Raw genomic sequence first — 20,377 nt, 5'->3', positions numbered from 1 at the left:
CGGTTAAATCTATCAAAATAAAACATGTCAGACAGTCAAGCAACACAGTTTAGGCTATCCTTATTCCAAGTAGTGCAATAATGTGTCTCTGTTTGGTGAAAGTGGACGAAAATACGCAATTTCATGACTACAACATATGAATTCACAACATCAAAGACCAATATAACTGGTGAAGTGCTATAACATATAACACCTGTAAAATTAAACAAGTACAATAAGAACATTCCAGACACATGTATAAAATGTATTGAATCTAAAGGAACATTAGTACACTGTATGTGGGAATGCAGGAAAATACAAATATTTTGGGAAGAAGTTTAAATATAATTGAGAAGATCATTTCCAAACAGATCACACTATCGTTACAAATTGTTTCTGTTAGCAATATATCCAGAAAAACATTGTAACCCCCCCAAAAAAGGAATGCAAATTTATTGACCATAGTCTGCTGTCTGCAAAGAAATGTATTGCACAAAACTGGAAAGACACTAACAGACCTAGTACCACCCATTGGATAAATCAGATGTTGTCAACCCTCCCATTAGAAAAAAAAACATGTTTTTGAAAACTTTTGGAAACCCTTCATTGATTATGTTAAAAAAACAATCCAACACTGCAGTCCCAAAATCCATGTAGAAATGCAGATTCTTTCATTTTTTCTTAATATATGCCAACTGACCTTGATTCTATGTATTTCAAATTGAATAGCCCTGTTCGATTTAGATAAATTCTGTTAATTCTATATTGTATTATTATTATTTATATATATATATATATATATATATATATATATATATATATATATATATATATATATATATATATATTTGTTTAGTTGTTATTGTGTTTTATTGTCCATTTGTTAAACCTTAAGATACAGCCATGCAGCTGTGAAAGTGGAAAATGATTAATGATAAAGCTGTATTTTTTTAGGTTAAACTTCAATAAAACACCATAACAATTTGTTTTTAAATATATTATTATTATTATTATTATTATTATTATTATTATTATTATTATTATTATTATTATTATTATTATTATTATTCCTACTAGTGTCAAAATTAATTTTACCACTTTTCGTAGCTTTTAATTTGAAACTGAGTTATGAGTTAACTTCCGTAAAACATGTTTTTCAAAGCGGCATGTGATCCGGTGTGTTCGTCGCTTCTGCTTTTTTTTCTCCTAAAGTCTGAGTAGACATTTCTTCACCAATATCAACACATATCCCCCACACACACATAATAACTGGATCTTTAATCTATTTCTGTCATAAGGAGCGAGTGAGCATACAGTCAATAATAAACAAATAATGTTATAACACGGGAAAATGAACTGCAGCCTTGCAGTTTTAATTCAGGGTAAAGGAAACCCAAGATGTGAGTCGCATGATTATGACGTCATACTACCGGCGACAGGCTCTCTTCTCCACGCTGTTTACCAAACGGTGTCCTGACTGTAGGCCTGTGTGTTTAACTCTCTTTTCTTCGTTTGTACATCCTTGATCATGGAGAAAAAAGGCTCGAACTCCGTCGGGAAGAAATCTAAGCCAGCAAAAGTGAAACTCGCTGATGACCCTGTCAGAAATTTGGAGAAATGGAAGAAAAAGTACAACAAGACGAAAGCACGAGTAAAGCGAGAGAGGACGCAGAAGAAGAAGCCCGAGTGGCAGGTTGAACGGGAGTATATCAACGGGCTCGTTAGCAGGTACAAGGATATCAATATTAAGGAGGCTGTGAAATTTTCTGACTTTCCCATTTCAAAGAAAACCTTATTAGGTCTGCAGGGAGCTCAGTACAGACAACCCACGGAGATCCAGAGACAGACTATCGGCTTCGCATTGAAAGGGAAAGATGTTCTCGGCGCGGCCAAGACCGGCTCTGGGAAGACTTTAGCTTTTCTCATACCGGTGCTTGAGTGTCTGTACCGCCAACAGTGGACCTCCATGGATGGCCTCGGTGCCCTCATCATATCCCCCACAAGAGAGCTCGCCTACCAGACCTTTGAAGTCCTCCGCAAGGTGGGAAAGAACCACGACTTTTCTGCGGGGCTCATCATCGGTGGAAAGGACTTAAAGACCGAGTCCGAAAAGATTCACCGCACCAACATCGTCATCTGCACCCCGGGCCGGCTGCTCCAGCATATGGATGAAACAGCCGCCTTTCACGCATCCAACCTCCACATGCTGGTCCTGGACGAGGCGGACCGCATCCTAGACATGGGCTTCGCGGATACTCTGAACGCCATCGTGGAGAACCTCCCCAAGTCACGGCAGACGCTGCTGTTCTCTGCCACCCAGACCAAGTCAGTCAAAGACCTGGCCCGGCTCAGCCTCATAGACCCAGAGTATGTGTGGGTCCACGAGAAGGCCAAGTTCAGTACACCGGCCACGCTTGAGCAAAGCTATGTGGTGTGTGATCTCCCCCAGAAGGTCAACATGCTCTACTCCTTCATCAGGAGCCACCTGAAGAAGAAGATTATTGTCTTCTTTGCCTGTTGTAAGGAGGTCCAGTACTTGTTTCGAGCCTTCTGCCGTCTCAGACCAGGCATGCCCATCCTGGCTTTGCATGGCAAGCAGCAGCAGATGAAGAGAGTGGAGGTCTACAATGATTTCCTCAAAAAGCAAAACGCAGTACTCTTTGCCACTGACATAGCCGCCAGAGGCCTTGACTTCCCTGCTGTCAACTGGGTCCTGCAGTTTGACTGTCCGGAGGATGCAGATACCTACATCCACAGGGTGGGACGGACTGCCAGGTACAAGGAGGGTGGGGAGGCCCTGTTGTTGCTGCTTCCTTCAGAAGAGAAAGGCATGCTCAGACAGCTGCAGGAGAAGAAGGTCCCCATCAATAAAATCCAGGTTAGAACTCATTTTCCCACAGTATCACAATATACACTCAGTGGACACTAAAATATAAACCTGAGGTACAGCACAATATCACTCTGTTGTCATTGTTAGGATTAAGTAGTAGCAGCAGTAGTAGTTGGATTTATTCAGTAATCATACATTAAACAATAATGCTTATTTATGCCTAGACTACATTTTCTATCTAGCTTAAGCTGCCAGCTTCCAAAGTGTAAAGAAACAAAACAAAACAGGTAAACCATGAACACTTATAGCCTTTAAAAACTGCTTGGCAAACTTTTTTTTTTTTAAAAACAAAAGTGAATCACATGTTTTTTATTCATACTGGTGTCATTCCACAATTTAAAGCTGCTGTTGGTAGGAATGGTGTAAAGAACTGTACTTTTTTTCTGCTGGGTTTGGAGAAAAGGTCATAATACCCATCAGTACTCATGTGTAAGTGAAGTCATTTGAGATTATCTGTGTTTTCCAATGCCTATGTATCAAGCAATGTTATTATTCCCCTCGTTCCCATTATCACGGACCAATCAGAGCTACTCCCCAACCCTCTGTCCTGATTGGTCGAGTGGCGGCCCCACTATGTTGCCCTGATTGGATGGGAAGCCACTACTTCCTCATAGAAGGATTCAAGGTTTTTTATTGTCATACCAATACAAGCTGTCGCATGATGTGGAACCAAATTTCGTTTCTCAGGTCCCGTATTAAGCCAAAAAAAGAGCATACAATTAAGGGAAGACATAGTAATAAATGTAAAAATATAAATACAAATATAAATATTGTGCATAGTGCAATTGAATGTGCAAATGTACAGTGTGCAAGTTTTGAGGTAGTTTTATTGTACTGTTCATGTCAGAGTCTGTATGGCTGGGAGCCGCCAAGACTACAGAGCACCACCAGAGATCAGCAGTCTTACAGCCTCAGGAAAGAAGCTGTTCCTCAATCTGGTGGTTCTGCTCTTGATGCTCCGCAGCCTCCTGCCTGAGGGGAGAGGAGCAAACAGTTTGTGTGCAGGGTGGGAGGTGTCCTTCATGATGCCAGAGGCCCTATTTCTGCATCTGCTGGTGTAAATGTCAGTGGTTGGTGGTAAGCTGTTCCCTACAATCCTCTGTGCGGCCTTCACCACCCTCTGCAGAGTCTTCTTCTCTGCAGCAGAGCAGCTGCCATGCCACACAGTGATGCAGGAGCACAGGACACTCTCCACCACACATCTGCAGAAGGAGTTCAGAGCTGAGCTCCCAAGTCCTGCGCGCCTCAGCTTCCTAAGAAAGTAGAGGCGCTGGTGGGCCTTTTTTACCAGACAGGAAGTGTTCATTCTCCAGGTGAGGAGAACGCGCACAACCATCTTTTATGGGCGGGGTTACAACAGCAGAGAGGGGAGCGGTAGATATTTGAAATCTCTCTCAGAACTGATGTTTATATCACGACTACCAACAGCAGCTTTAATCCCAACAACAGAAACACTTCCTCTTTTAAGAACTTTTTTAACTTTTTGTACAGTAAATTAACAAACACCTCTCAAATGATGTAGGCTCTCACCAATTGAAAAAAACTTTTGTGCAGTGTATGGAAGTGATTTTAATACTGCTCTAAACATTATTTGCATTATTTTGTAATAGAATAAGTCCTCAAATTTTATAGCATGAAAGTTTAGAAATAGTGGGTCATTGTGGGCGTAATAATCAGCCTTGTTGATGACACGTATGGCTCGTTTTTGCAGCACCAATATTGAATTTCTAATTGTTTTATAGGTGGATCCCTGCACCTCTCCACAGTTAGACATGTAAGGAACAATCAGTGAACAATACATAATAATAATAATAATAATAATAATAATACATTTTATTTATATAGCGCTTTTCAAAAACTCAAAGACACTGTACAACTGTTAAAATCAATACAACCAAAAAACACAGATCAAACAAAACAACAGTACAATCAAAAATGAAAAGCTAACTTAAAAAGGTGAGTTTTTAAAAAGAGATTTGAAAGCTGAAGGGTCAGAGCAGTTTTGGATATGGGAGGGGAGTGAGTTCCAGAGGGTGGGGGCGGCTACTGAGAAGGCTCTGTCCCCTCAGGTTCGGTGATTGGTTCTGTGAGGTGGTGAAAGGAGGTTGGCGTGTGAGGAGCGCAGGTTACGGGAAGGAGTGTGATGGTGGTTGAGGTCAGTAAGGTAGGAAGGGGCCTGGTGGTGGAGGAGGTCAGTGAGGTAGGAAGGGGCCTGGTGGTGGAGGAGGTCAGTGAGGTAGGAAGGGGCCTGGTGGTGGAGGAGGTCAGTGAGGTAGGAAGGGGCCTGGTGGTGGAGGAGGTCAGTGAGGTAGGAAAGGGCCTGGTGGTGGAGGAGGTCAGTGAGGTAGGAAAGGGCCTGGTGGTGGAGGAGGTCAGTGAGGTAGGAAAGGGCCTGGTGGTGGAGGAGGTCAGTGAGGTAGGAAGGGGCCTGGTGGTGGTGGAGGAGGTCAGTGAGGTAGGAAGGGGCCTGGTGGTGGAGGAGGTCAGTGAGGTAGGAAGGGGCCTGGTGGTGGAGGAGGTCAGTGAGGTAGGAAGGGGCCTGGTGGTGGAGGAGGTCAGTGAGGTAGGAAAGGGCCTGGTGGTGGAGGAGGTCAGTGAGGTAGGAAAGGGCCTGGTGGTGGAGGAGGTCAGTGAGGTAGGAAGGGGCCTGGTGGTGGAGGAGGTCAGTGAGGTAGGAAGGGGCCTGGTGGTGGAGGAGGTCAGTGAGGTAGGAAGGGGCCTGGTGGTGGAGGAGGTCAGTGAGGTAGGAAAGGGCCTGGTGGTGGAGGAGGTCAGTGAGGTAGGAAAGGGCCTGGTGGTGGAGGAGGTCGGTGAGGTAGGAAGGGGCCTGGTGGTGGAGGAGGTCAGTGAGGTAGGAAAGGGCCTGGTGGTGGAGGAGGTCAGTGAGGTAGGAATAGGGCCTGGTGGTGGAGGAGGTCAGTGAGGTAGGAAAGGGCCTGGTGGTGGAGGAGGTCAGTGAGGTAGGAAGGGGCCTGGTGGTGGAGGAGGTCAGTGAGGTAGGAAGGGGCCTGGTGGTGGAGGAGGTCAGTGAGGTAGGAAGGGGCCTGGTGGTGGAGGAGGTCAGTGAGGTAGGAAAGGGCCTGGTGGTGGAGGAGGTCAGTGAGGTAGGAAAGGGCCTGGTGGTGGAGGAGGTCAGTGAGGTAGGAAGGGGCCTGGTGGTGGAGGAGGTCAGTGAGGTAGGAAGGGGCCTGGTGGTGGAGGAGGTCAGTGAGGTAGGAAAGGGCCTGGTGGTGGAGGAGGTCAGTGAGGTAGGAAAGGGCCTGGTGGTGGAGGAGGTCAGTGAGGTAGGAAGGGGCCTGGTGGTGGAGGAGGTCAGTGAGGTAGGAAAGGGCCTGGTGGTGGAGGAGGTCAGTGAGGTAGGAAGGGGCCTGGTGGTGGAGGAGGTCAGTGAGGTAGGAAGGGGCCTGGTGGTGGAGGGCTTTGTGGGTGAGGAGGAGGATTTTAAACTGTATGCGGTAGAGGACGGGGAGGCAATGAAGATGTTGGAGGACGGTGGTGATGTGGTTACGGGAGCAGGTGCAGGTGAGGAGGTGTGCAGCAGAGTTCTGAGTGTATTGCAGTTTATGGAGGACTTTGGATGATGTGCCGTACAGGATGCTATTACAGTAATCTAAACGGGATGTGATGAATGCGTGGATAAGGGTTTCATCGGCAGAGAAAGAGAGGAATGGACGGAGGCGGGCGATGTTTCAGAGGTGGAAGAAGGCCGGTTTAGTGAGCTGGGTGACGTGGTGTTGAAAAGAAAGGTTGCTGTCAAAAATGATTCCAAGGTTCCGGATGTGAGGTGCAGGAGATAGAGTAGAGTTATTTAAAGTGAGAGTGAAATTTGGAATGGGATAATATAAAAGGCCATATAATTTATTTTGTCCAGATTATTACAGGATTGCTGACTTTGACATGTTTCCCTTGATACAGTCAATATGTTGTTTCCATTTTAACTTCTAATCAATCACAACTCCCAGAAAGTTGGTTTCAAAAAGTCTTTCAATATTAACATAACATAATTTCACATAATATCCCCATTTATTTCCTATTGATTTTCATACATTGAATTTAGTTTTATTAATAATAAGAGACAATTTATTAACCTAGTTTTGAGAATTTCAAGCTCTCTTTCAACACAAAAGTTCCTTTTAGATTTTTACCAGAACAAAATATTTTTGTATCATCTAGTCACAGGTATAATACCTTTATTTTGTATCGCACTTTTCAATACAAGCAAGAAAGTGCTTCACAAGAACAATAGAAGCAAACAGACAGTAAAAGCAGAGAGGTGAAACCTTAAAGGTTAAAATAAATTCACTAAATAAAAGCTTTATTATAAAGGAGTGTCTTGAGTAGTGAAATAAAATGAGGGACTGACTCTGCAAGTCTGATTTCCTCTGGCAGCCTGTTCCACAGTCAGGGGGACTGTGGAACAGGCTGCCAGATGAAATCAGACTTGCAGAGTCAGTGACTACTCTTTGACAGCAAAGGCCCTGTCTCCTTTAGTTTTTAGTCTAGACCGTGGAACAGCAAGCAGAGCACTGCCAGAGGATCTCAGACTGCTTCCTGGTGTATGGGGGGATAAGAGCTCAAAGATGTATTGAGGGGCGAGTCCATGTTGTGCTTTAAATGTGATTAAAAGTGTCTTGAAATTGATCTTAAAAACAACAGGGAGCCGGTGTGGGGATGCTAAAGTTAGGGTGATGTGGAACATGTTTTAGTTAAAAACAGAGCTGCTGCATTTTGAACTGTCTGAAGTCAGTGGATTGATTTCTGGTTGAGACAGGAGTATAGTGAGTTGCTGTAGTCAAGGCGAGAAGAAATAAAATCATGAATGAGTTTTTCTAAGTTTTTGGATGAAATATTGGACTCTACCTTCAAAATATTTCTGAGCTGGTAAAAACAGGACTGGACAACTTTCTTTATTTGTGGTTCAAAGTTCAAGTACTGGTCAAAAATGACTCCAAGATTCCTTGCTGATGTTTTTACAGGGATAGCTAAATGATCTAGGTTGGGCATGATGAGGGTTCTTTTTGCTGCTGGGCCAATTAGAATGATTTCTGATTAATTGTTTTTATGTAGAAAAAGTTTTCTGCCATCCATCATTTTATTCCTTCAAGACTAGGGATGCAAATTTCAAGTATTTTCCGTGATAGATCATTGGAAATCTTAAAAGAAAACCATAAATGTTTTCCATGTCAAAACAAAAACAGTATCAAATGCATTTTTTTCCCCCTAAATCAAATTTTCCTTCACAACACAATGTATATAACTAACAGTATTGCATAGCTAAGGATCGTATTGTGGCGTACAAAATGTTAATACGCTGAATATCAGTTTGGGGAGCAGGCTCATAATCTCTGCAGACATACAGTCATAAAAGTGAAGGCTCAGACTTCAACAAGGGAACTGAACAGAAACATATTTCAGACTCCCAGTGTCCAGTTTTCTGTCTACTCGTTCTTATTGAGAAGAATAAGCATGTGAACGTGGTCAGGTGTCAGCTGGGAGCACAACCGTGTCAGAATCAGTTCGCAGGCGGAGACAAAAAGCGCTCATGGAGACCTGTCACTCAGCTGCAGCCCCCAGCTGAACGTCTCCGCTGTGAGCAACACCTTCAGTCAGCTGATTCTGAAACATGCTTTAAAGTTAAAACACCTCCCTGATAGCTGAACCAAATATGAGACCACATGATGTTTGTTCCACGTGAGAGAAAATGCAAACAAAAAAATGTGCTTGAGTAAGTTTTTAACAATCAATTAATCAATACTCGATTAATTGTTGACACCCCTATTCAAGACAATTTCGATATTTGACCGGTTACCAGCCTTGGAAAAATAAAATGGAAATTTACATTATATTTCTGTATTATATTTCCAAGAGGGAGCATGTAAACTGAAAAGCTGTTGGTCAACTTCTCAGTACAACAACAACAAAAACAAAAGATTAACTTCCCTGTCAGATTGAGTAAGATATGAGCTATCATTACAAATATAAAGAAACCATCTGACTTGAGTATAGATGTTATCGCTTAAAGCTGGGGTTGGTAGTCTCGGAAAACTAGCATGAATTTGAATGTAGCATGTCCTCATGACTCCGTCTAGCCCCTCCCCCCGTTCCCCTCGGAGATCCTCCAAAACGACCCCCCCCCCACTCACATGCACTAGCGCCGCTGACTTGTGACCATATGAAGGTGACTGATTCAAAACCGGACTTCACCAAAACATTCTCATAGTGAAAGTTAAAAACACCAACAAACATGGCTGCTGTTAGTACTCACAACTGTCATTCTAGCATTATCCAGTTGTACTGGTGACACGATATCAGGAGAAAAGTTATAACACATATATAATACTGTAACAACTCTACTGTTTGTTAAACGTGTTCAGTGTAGATGTTCTTAATTCCTACAGTGTTGACAGTCAGTGAAGGCATCAGGAGAGGTGTAGAGTGTGTGAGCTGGAGAGAGGAGAGACAAGAGGAGAAGTTTTTCATTCATTCAAACATTGATTGTTGCTTTGTTGGTTGGCGTGATCACGGCCGACAGTGACCGGTTATTAAAACTCAACGTGTTCACGAATCGGCTCGTCATCCCTACAGCGTCCGGACGGACGCTACAATACATATACATTTTCTGTAGGACTTACTGAATGTCATTAATTCTTCTGCTTGTCAGAGCCCCGTGGTGAGAGCTTTTTAGACTCTGATCCGGACTACAGTCCTGAGCAAAGTACCTCATCGGGTCAGAGGGGACAGGCCTGAGGTCGAGCGAGAGGGGCAGTAAATAGAGTCAGGGGAAGTAGAGGCAGGAGACGAGGAGTGAACGCCGGGGAAATGTACATGCAGGAGGCGGGCAGAACGGCAGGACGGGATTTGAATGGTTTATAATTTGGGGACCAAAAAACGGTGATTGGTTGGTGTTTTCCCAGGTTTACTCCGGCTGTAGATAGCAGCTTTTTTTACCTCTTTTTTAAGAACACATTATGTATTGATTACCATCAGGACATAAAGATCATTTTAACCAGTAGAACAAAAAGTGGATCTAAATCTGATTACCAACCCCAGCTTTAAGTGAGAGTCAAGATATGTTTTAAGGATACTTTAATTTATTATTATTATTTAATCAAGTAATAGTTATTCAATCAAATCACTCTTTCACAAATAACACTATTTAACTCTCTTCACACATGGCCTTATCCCTTTGGACTGATAGTTCTCCTATGATATCAGTTGGAATAAACACCTGTGCAGAAGTTACTGTGTGATTTGAAATGTCACTATAATTGCATGTTTAATGCATAGACTGTATGTATTAATGGACGTAGTATCCATGATGTCACCCATCTGTTTCTGAGCACTGTTTTGAGGCCAATCGGCGGCGGCAGCCATATTGCTCCTGTCGAGCTAGTCTATGATGTAAAGAGGCGGGCTTTAAGCCTCCTAGCCAACAGGAACAGTTTTCCCGCCTGTTAATCAAGTCAGCTGTGCCTCTCATTGGAAAACTTATGATCTTGATATCTTCAAAATCGCTGCGCTCTGAAAAAAATTCACCCCCCGTACATTGTGTGCCGATTGAGACATGAGCTATCCAGACTACACTTGTCTTTTGAACCAGACTGTAAACATGTTTATTTCTGCTGTAAAGATCGGCTTCTTTGAATTGGTGTGTATGTGGTTTCCAGTATTTCCGGAGCCAGCCTCAAGTGGATCCTCCATGAACTGCAGCTTTTAGCACTTCCGCATAGGACTGGATTAGACCAGAGGTTGCCGCTGGTTTAGTGCAAAGATCATGTGTATACATTGTTACAAAGGTTGAACTTGATGAGTTATAGTGGGTACATTGATGGAGTTTGTTTGTGACAAAAAGTAAACAAAGCAAATAGACAACAGCAGTTTTCATGAATTGAATTTTCTTTTTGATTCCAGGTGAATGCAGACAAACTTCTGAGTATTCAGCAGAAGCTGGATGCCTTCTTGGCCCAGGAAAAGGAGCAGAAGGAGAGAGCTCAGAGGTGTTTTGTTTCCTATCTTCGCTCTGTTTACCTGATGAAGAACAAAGAAGTGTTTGATGTCTTCAAACTCCAGATTAAGGAGTATGCCCTTTCTCTTGGCTTAGCTGTGGCTCCGAGGGTGCGCTTCTTAAGTAAGGCTCAGGCACAAAGAGGAGAAAAAGAAGGCCAGAGAGAGGATGAACAGTCTGAAGAGGAGGAAGAGCTGAGGAGCTTTAAGGCTCAGCTGGGTGGAAACATTCCTCATGAAGACGCTCAGAGTTCAGAGTCAGAAGATTCAAGCGATGGGGAAGGAAGTGGTAATGATCAAGAGTCCCATCAGTCTAAAACACCTCTCCTGGGAGCAGATGACAGCAGTGAGGATGATGAAAATCAAAGAGACTTGCTTACAGTCAAAAGGAAAAATGTCTTTAATCTGGAGGAGGACGAAGACAGTTCAACATCTGACGTGGACTCCAAAAGTAAAATAGAGAAACTGACAAAGTTTAAAGAAGCCAAAAAAGCCCTCAAGAGAAACTTCCAAATCAATACCAAAGTTGCATTCAACGAAGAAGGAGAGGCTGTACAACTCTGGCCTCAAGTCCAAAGAGCAGTGACCGGTGGAGAGGAAGAGGAGGAGGAGGAGGTTTCGGGTATCAATGTGGAGAAGGCTAAGGAGAGGCTGAAACGTGAGGACCAGGAGTACGACAAGCTGGAGTACAGCCGCAAAGTGAAAGCCAAACACAGAGAGAAGAGGTTGAAGGCCAAGGAAGCCAGGAGGGAGGCTAGCAAGCAGCGTGAACAGAAATCAGATGAAGAGGACGAGGAGGATGACGTGGTGGCTTACCTGGCCAATCACAGTGAAGACGAGTTTGATCCCAGTTCACTGCCAGACCCTGATAAACCACACTCGGAGGAGGAGGATGAACCGAGGGCAGCGAAACGACATCACAGCAGTGAGAGCAGTGACGATGAAGAGGAGAAGCTCACTGTGGGGATGAAGAAAAAGGCAAAGAAGGAGGAGGATGAACCTGCAGCCTTGGACACTGGGCTCTCTTTGGCTGAAGACGAGGAGTTAGTCTTGCATCTGTTAGGAGGACGGGTGTAGAGGAAGTAGGGGTCATTGGACTTTGAGAGAATGAACAATGTTAACATGTTTAATCAACACATTTTTAACACATTAAATCAAATCTATTTTCTATAGTTTAAAGTAAGAGTGTGAGCAAACAAGCAAAGTTTAGAAGATTGTTTCAGAGTGTTATTTGTTGAGATTCACAAACTCATCTGCTTCATCAGGACTATGAATATATAGTTTAATTCAACTTTATTTATAAAGAAACAATCCTCTAATCTCTAACAGGGAAAAAAGAAATTAATACTTTTCTAATCTTACCATCAAAACTTTGCTGAGTTCTTCTTAAGACTGAAAACTGAATTGTTTTGATTCATCTTTACATGTCAAATTATTAAATGTATGAAATGAATAACTGCATCTAACTTGTCTCCCTGTATGTTGCGGAAGATATTTGATTTTAGAGAATCACGTATTTGAGATCAACTTGGGAATTAAGTAGCCAGATTGAAGTGTTTGATTATTTGAAGACTGTAATGTCAACTTTCATTTCAGTGGTTTTGATCTCACATGACTGTTACATTAATACTCAACTCATTTTTATTTATATAGCACCTTTCATACATTTAAGCATGCAGCCCAAAGTGCTTCACAAAAGAGCGGAGACAGAAAACAACATCAATACGATAAAATAGAGAGGAAAGTGATTTAAAATACTTCAAAATCAAATCAAATCACAGAAATATCAGAAAAGATCAAATAAAATCATTACAATAAAACAAATCAGGTAAATACTAGAAAAAAAATCATTACAATAAAATACATCAGATAAATACTAGGAAAAAAATAAAATCAGATAAACACAACAAAAAATAAATACAATAATTACAATTAAATCAAATCAGATAATACTAAAAAATAAAATATAATCATTACCATAAAATAAATCAGATAGATACTAGAAAAAATTAAATAAAATAATTACAATAAGATAAATACTATATAAAATAAAATTGTTACAATAAAATAAATCAGAGAAATATCAGAAAGATCAAATAAAATCATTACAATAAAATAATTCAGATAAATTCTAGAAAAAATAAATGAAATCATTACAATAAGATAAATCAAATAAATACTCTAAAAATAAAATGAAATCACTAGAATACAATAAAGCAGAGAAATACTAGAAAAGAAAATAAAGTCGTTACAATAAAATAAATCTGATAAATACTTGAAAAAATAAAATCATTACAATAAAATAAAATCAGATACATTCTAGAAAAATTGAAAGCATGACAATAAAATCAAATCATAAAAATACTAGAAAAAATAAAATCATTACAAAAAATAGAATTAGATAAATCCTACAAAAATTACAATAAAATAAAATCATAACAATAAAATAAAATCATTACAAAAAAATAAAATCAGATAAACACTACAAAAAATTAAATCATTACAATAAAATAGAATCATTACGATAAAATAAAATCATGACAATAAAATAAAATCATATAAATACTAGAAAAATAAAATCATTACAATAAAATAAAATCAGATTAATACTAGAAAACAAATGAAATCATTACAATCAAATCAGATAGATACTAGAAAAAAACAAAGCTCTCTGGCCGGTGCTTGTGAGGGACACATGAGGAACATTTAAAAGGGAAGCATTCGAGGACCTCAGTGGTCGTGGTGGAACATAAAATGACAGGAGATCAGTGATGTATGGAGGAGTGAGGCTGTTGAGAGCTTTAAAAACAAGGAAAAATTGAAAATGAATAGCTGCACTCCATCAAGGGGGCTCTCAGTAACAAGTTCATGCTTTAGTTCCATTTTTCTTTGACTGAATTACAACCACACAAGAAGTATTTCTACTTGCCCTGCAGACTCATAGCTAACTCAGCCAGAGGTACTGTATGTAAGAGGAGCGCTCATAAATGATTATTTGCTTGCTGAGAATTATGAATATTTAGAAGAGAAAGACATCACTTGAATTTGAAGGAAACTTGAGAATGTACCAGAGACATATCACAACTTGCAGTCAGTCAGTGCAGTCTGTTTTTCCTGCTTGTAAAGGTTGAGATTTTTTTAAAAATCTTCAATTTCTCATTCGAAGCGCACAAAGGTAACTGAGATTCAATAAACTATTCTTTTACCCATAATTAGCTATGCACCTTGTGATCGAAAGTGTAAGAAACAACCCTAAATAAGTATTCACAATGATAACTAGGCAAAAACTCCAGATGGGTTTCAAACACAGGACTTCAAGTTCTATTTCTTTGTACTCTGACAATCCGGTGCAGGAATTATTCGTTGCTCAAAAGTTCAGAAATTCTCTTCAATGATGTCTTCATTGGGAAACATGATCCATTGGCACCACTGACCACATCAGATGACAGACTAGGCTACTTATTGCATGGTACTTATTTATGATAATAATTAAGTTTCTTTATAAAGCACTTCACATCAAAACAGACGTTACAAAGTGCTTTACATCATAAAAACCCACAATAAAAAGAACAAAGCCTGGGGGGCGGGGGGGTATATGAGCTGGCAAGACAATTTAAGAGGAACAGCTGAATAAAGAGTAAAAGAGAAACTACTAAAAGCAATTAAAACAATAAAACAATTAAAATCAGTAAAACAAAATAAAAACAATGAGTGAATAAAAGAAAACCGTGAATAAAGGTAGATCAAAAATATATGTAGAATCATGGATAAAACAATATTAAAGGAAGGCTTTTTGTTCAAAAATAAGTTTTCAGCTGTGATTTCAAAGAAGATACTGATGATATTTGTCCAACAGGTGGCAGTAGAGTGACTCATAAAATGAGACCAACCATGCCCATTACTTCTTAATCTCATGAGAAGATTTTTTTTTCACGTGTTGCAATATTAATATAGATTTAAAGTACTGAAGTACTTGCTTTTAAAAATACTTAAGTATTAAAAGTACTTTTTAAAATATCTCAAAACGTATTTTCACAAAGCATGAGTGCAGTCAAGAATGCATGGGTGAACATTCTGTTACTTTATGTTTATCTAGAAAAAAAAATGTAAATCTTAAAAGTATACCATGAAATATAAGCAGTGACTAAGTTACTACGAGCACAGACAAGTTCAAAAAATGTTCATATTGAATAAAACAAGTTTGTAGCTCCAGACCTCCACATGCTTTCCCAGGTTAGATGGGGATTTTCTGTAGACTGTGATGAAGTTTGTGTGGTACACAGATCAGAGATTTACAACAATACGAATCATTCATCATTTCAAAAACCTCAAATATTTATAATATATGTATATAATATATATATATAATAATTTAAAATATGGCCGTGGTGCTCAGGCGGAGAATCATCTTCTTTCTCGGCCATAGCCATCATCACCACGACTAAATGAACGCACTGATCAATCAATCAATCAATCAATCAATCTTTATTTGTATAGCGCCAAATCACAACAAACGTTATCTCAAGACGCTTTTACAAACATAGGAGGTCTAGACCACTCTATGTCAAATTATGAACAGAGACCCAACACCAAGACAGGGTAAGACTCAGTCTGACCCCACCTTAATCCATCATGAGCATTGCACATCGCAGTATTTAGCTAGTTACAGTGGTGAGGAAAAACTTCCTTTTAACAGGCAGAAACCTCAGGCAGAACCAGACTCATGTTAGACAGACATCATGCCTCGACTGAGTTGGGTCTGGAAAGACAGATAGAGGGGAGTAAGAGAGAGAGGTGATAGTGATGAGACGAGTCGTAGAAGCTGTTGCCGCTGGAGTCCAGCACGTCCGTATCAGCTGGAGTCCAGATCGTCCACAGCAGGAGGACGTCAACGGCAGCTCAGAGGAATCTACGAGACAATGGAGCTCAGGGACTCCAGAAAGGTCTATGGTTAGTAACTTTAATGGGACAGGCAGAGTTAAAGTAAGTGATGAAGGGGTTGGGGGGAAGAAGGTGAGCTAGGATCCCAGTGTGTCAGTGTGCCAGTTCCCCCGGCAGTCTAGGCCTATAGCAGCATGACAAAAGCTGGTCCAAGCCTGATCCAGCTCTAACTATAAGCTTTATCAAAAAGGAAAGTTTTAAGCCTACTCTTAAAAGTGGAGAGGGTGTCTGCCTCCCGGACCCTGACTGGTAGATGATTCCAAAGGAGAGGGGCCTGATAACTGAAGGTTCTACCTCCCATACTACTTTTAGAGATTTTAGGTACAACTAGCAAGCCTGCATGTTGGGAGCGTAGAGTTCTAGAGGGGTAATAGGGCACTATGAGCTCTTTAAGATACGAGGGTGCCTGATTTTTAAGGGCTTTGTAGGTTAAAAGAAGGATTTTAAATTCTATTCTACATTTTATTGGGAGCCAGTGTAGAGAAGCGAACACTGGAGAACGTTTGATCTGTGTTTGTTCTACACTCAAACGAGGTACGGCTACACCATTTAGACAAACCAAACACAAGGACACAAACAGTTTATGTTCTTTGAGATCTGATTTCAGAAAAGAACAGAAAATGTAAAAGTAATGAGTTCCCCCTCCAAATTATACTCAAGTAAAGTACAGATACTCAAAAAATGTACTTCAGTCCAGTACTCACGTTGTTACTGTCCAGCAATAGTTAAAATGCTGCAGTTAGAAGAGCAGTGTTTGCATTAAAATATAGTGAAGGTAAGATAAGATAAGATAAGATAGACTTTATTTGTCCTCCATTGGGGGAAATTATTTTGTTACAGCAGCTTACAACACGGGACAGGGGAATACAACAATGTACTAACATAGTTAAAGAATATAATAACAATAATAATAGCAATGACAAGGGTAAAATATAATCAAATTAAATAAAAATTAAATAAAATTAAATATGTCAAATATTACAGATATATACTCACTATGTACACTTCTATCTGATAAATAGATAGGTAAGTTATTGCAGGATAAAAATTGCACCAGGTTATTTAAAAACAAACATACACAGTATGAAGAACAGTGTGATTCAGATGGATACAGTAGTTATTTGTGAATGTGCCAAGTCACATAGTAACTTCCATGTAGTGGAATGAAAGATGAGAACAGATGATTAACGGGACACAGCAGTGCTGGTGTTAAACAGTCTGATTGCAGATGGGGTGAAGGACCTGCGGTAGCGCTCCGTCCTGCAGGGTGGGAGTCTCAGTCTGCTGCTGAAGGAGCTGCTCAGGGACCCCACAGTCTCATGCAGGGGGTGAGAGGGATTGTCCATGATGGATGTCAGCTTGGCTAACATCCTCCTCTCACCCACTTCCTCTATGGAGTCCAGAGGACAGCCCAGGACAGAACTGACCAGTCTGTTAAGTCTTACTCTGTCCCTGTCTGTGCTCCCTGCTCCCCAGCAGACCACTGCATAGAAGAAAGCAGACGCTACCACAGTGTCATCAAATGTCCTTAACAGAGTCCTGCACACTCCGAAGGACCTCAGTCTTCTCAGCAGGTGCAGACGACTTTGGCCCTTCTTGTACAGGACGTCTGTGTTGTGTGACCAGTCCAGTTTGTTGTTGAGGGGAACACCCAGGTATTTGTAGGTCTCCACCCTCTCAATGTCAAACCCCTGGATGTTCACCGGTGCAGTCTGGGGAGTTTTCCTGCAGAAGTCGATCACCATCTCCTTGGTCTTGCTGGTGTTGAGCTGAAGGTGGTTCAGCTCACACCAGTCGACAAAGTCCAGGATGACCTCCCTGTACTCCAGCTCGTCCCCCTCAGACACACACCCGACGATGGCTGTGTCATCGGAGAACTTCTGGAGGTGACAGCTCCCAGAGTTGAAGGTAAGTCTAAAGGTGGTAGAAGCTGAAACTGTTCCTATATGTAGGCCTAAAGCAGAAAGTGACTTCACTTGGTTACTTTGCCAACAGCCAGAGTGTGTCTGATAAACTGAGAGGTTATGTTTTCGATACAGAGAGAGAGAAATTCCCATGCCTTTTTTTACTTGTAGTTTATTGATATTACCAACATTTGTTTCAGCTCAAAAGCACAGTGTTTAAATGAAATGAAATGTATCAGGGGCAGCTATACCTGACACATGTTCTGCTGTGCATGGGGGGGTTGCGTGTGTGTGTGTATGTGTGTGTGTGTGTGTGTGTGTGTGTGTGTGTGTGTGTGTGTGTGTGTGTGTGTGTGTGTGTGTGTGTGTGTGTGTGTGTGTGTGTGTAATGCATATAGGCACTTTAAAACCACATCACCCAGTCTAGCATCAGTACAGGACCACAGAACAACTCTGCTCTGCAACCAAAGAGGACACTTGTGCTTCCCTCTCGTGTGGGCGCGCGCTCACATACATATACGCTCACATATGAACCCAGCAGACCGTCGTATGGTGAAATATAGATTTCCATATGAAGCACAGTTAAAACAAACGTGACCAGTTTGGACTGAATGAATGTGGGAGGAGTGCGCAGTTCAGTGGACCTGCGCTCGACAATGCAGCCCGGAGGAGTCAGCACAGATCCTCTGAACTTTCAGCACAGAGCGCCTCGTCAGAAGTTCATCAAATGAATATAAAATTGCGTATTGTTCAGTTCATAGGACGTACCGAACCGTGACCACTGTATCGAACGGTTTGATACAGATACACGTATTGTTGCACCCCTAGTATATATGTAGGAACAGTTACAGGATGGTAGTCTTTCTGATTAGTTTGGCCAAAGAACTCTGATCATTACAGGCATGTCAATTGTGTGGTGGTTAGCACTGACAATCTTCAACAAGATCATTCTTGGTTCACATCCTGGACCGAAGCTTTCAATGTGAGAAACATTTTTTTCACACTGTCTAACATGTGCTTTTAAAAATGTTTCAATGAAAACACCTAAATCTCAGTTAGATATGCACTGCCAGGCAGGCCTGTGGTGAGGTGGCAGGACCTGCGTGCTTTCAGTGATATAGTTTAGGGTTCAAATCCTGGACAGAGACCTATTGTGTGGTATACAGGTCATGTTTTCATCACTAAGGAGACAAGCTTTGCTTTGGGAGTGCCATTAAGATATACATGAAAAGACCTAAAGAGACAAACAGAGACAAAGTGGACAGGGCTGCTGCCTGAATTCAATGCAACTGTGATATCATCACATTCCATAATAAAGTAACTTTGTGACGTCACAGTAAAAAACATTGTTTCAGGAGAACATTTCAAATGTCTCATTTCACACAAACCCTCTCTACAAGCAAGTCACTGTTTGATCGTGTCTGCTCGTTGTGTTCGATTGTGTTTGAACTTTTGCTTCTTGCAAACTTTCACTGGTATCCACTTTGTTGAGATGATGAACTCCAACATGCAGAGAGCTGAGGCTCAATCCGGCGACAGCTTCAACGCTTCCCCTGTGGAAGACGTTTCCAACATTTCTGTCCCTGCTGTGGTCACTGTCAGCACTGACCTGGTTGAGGATCTGCTGGTCCAGCTGCTACTGAAGCTGCACCCTCTGGAAAGATACAGTAGTGCTCATCTAGACCAGCAACAACTGCTGACACACTGTCTCCACTTGAGTGCAACAACTCTGGAGACCCTGAGGAAAGACCCTGGTGTCTCTGTGGACGAAGACCTCCCTCCTCCTTCCTGTGAGGTTTGGAAAGCTGTCGCGTTTCTCGTCTGCAGCGTCATGGAGAGGTTTGGGACAACGTACAGGATAAGGAAGCTAGTGGTGAACAAAGACCCGGCACTCCTGAGCTTCATCCCGGACCAAATCATTGAGACTGTCCTTCAATTCTACAAGGACCAGTCTGAAGATGTGTGGATTCCCCCACAGATACCCTTTGATGAAGACGGCCTGCTGTTCTCCCAGTTTCTTCCTGAAAACATCAAGGAGGAAATGTTGGAGCAGTATGGACCCTGGATAAGACGCATGAAGGTCTTCCAGAGAGCGTTCCCAAAAACTTCTGACGAGGAGATCCTGGAGAACCAGAAACCTCTTATTGAGCCTGTTCAGTCCATCCAGGACATTGAGTCTGAGGATGAAAAGGACTGTGAGGTTGATTCTGAAGAGGAGGAGAAAACTGCAGATGATACCTGCTGCCTGCAGCAAGAACCTTGCAGTGAGGACCACAAACAAGTCTCTGACTCTGAACAACAATCTGATGATGGAGGCCAAAACCTACAACTACCTGAACTGTCTGTTGACCAGCTTATGACTGATGATGACCAAACTGCAGAACAAAATCTGCAGACAAACAGAGCTGTGGTGGAGCAATCCACTATCAGACAAGTCCTGTTGAAGCTCTTTAAACCCCCAAACTTCTGCACACCGAGGAGCCAGAGGAGCCAGGACTTTGATGATGAGATGGTGGAGCACATCCACATGTTGCTCCAAAAGGAGGCTAAGAAGTACGAGAAGAACCGGATCTTTCTCAAACACCTCAACCGCCTCAAAGACCCGAAAGAAGAGGTCAAAATTAGCCAGAAACTGCATCGGCCAATCAAAGCCAGACTG

The 20,377-nt window shown here is 41.6% G+C and overlaps 1 protein-coding gene across 1 annotated transcript; it reads left to right on the top strand.

Annotated features, from left to right (window-relative positions):
* Positions 1-1,377: 1,377 nt before the first annotated feature.
* Positions 1,378-12,334, top strand: ddx10 (DEAD (Asp-Glu-Ala-Asp) box polypeptide 10). The gene is made up of 2 exons (XM_034709889.1): positions 1,378-2,857; positions 10,781-12,334. The coding sequence occupies exons 1-2, from the start codon at positions 1,508-1,510 to the stop codon at positions 11,948-11,950; spliced, it is 2,520 nt and encodes an 839-aa protein (XP_034565780.1). The 5' UTR covers positions 1,378-1,507; the 3' UTR covers positions 11,951-12,334.
* The last annotated feature ends 8,043 nt before the right edge of the window (positions 12,335-20,377 follow it).

The sequence above is a fragment of the Notolabrus celidotus genome, chromosome 2, assembly GCF_009762535.1.
Source record: "Notolabrus celidotus isolate fNotCel1 chromosome 2, fNotCel1.pri, whole genome shotgun sequence".
Classification (NCBI taxonomy): Eukaryota; Metazoa; Chordata; class Actinopteri; order Labriformes; family Labridae; genus Notolabrus; species Notolabrus celidotus.
The sequence above is the reverse complement of the archived record's forward strand: the minus strand, read 5'-3'. Positions and strand labels throughout refer to the sequence as shown.

Coding starts and splice junctions, on each gene's coding strand:
- ddx10 (XM_034709889.1), top strand. CDS start 1,508: ATGGAGAAAAAAGGCTCGAACTCCGTCGGGAAGAAATCTAAGCCAGCA. Junction 2,858..10,780: donor TCCCCATCAATAAAATCCAG/GTTAGAACTCAT, acceptor TTTTGATTCCAG/GTGAATGCAGACAAACTTCT.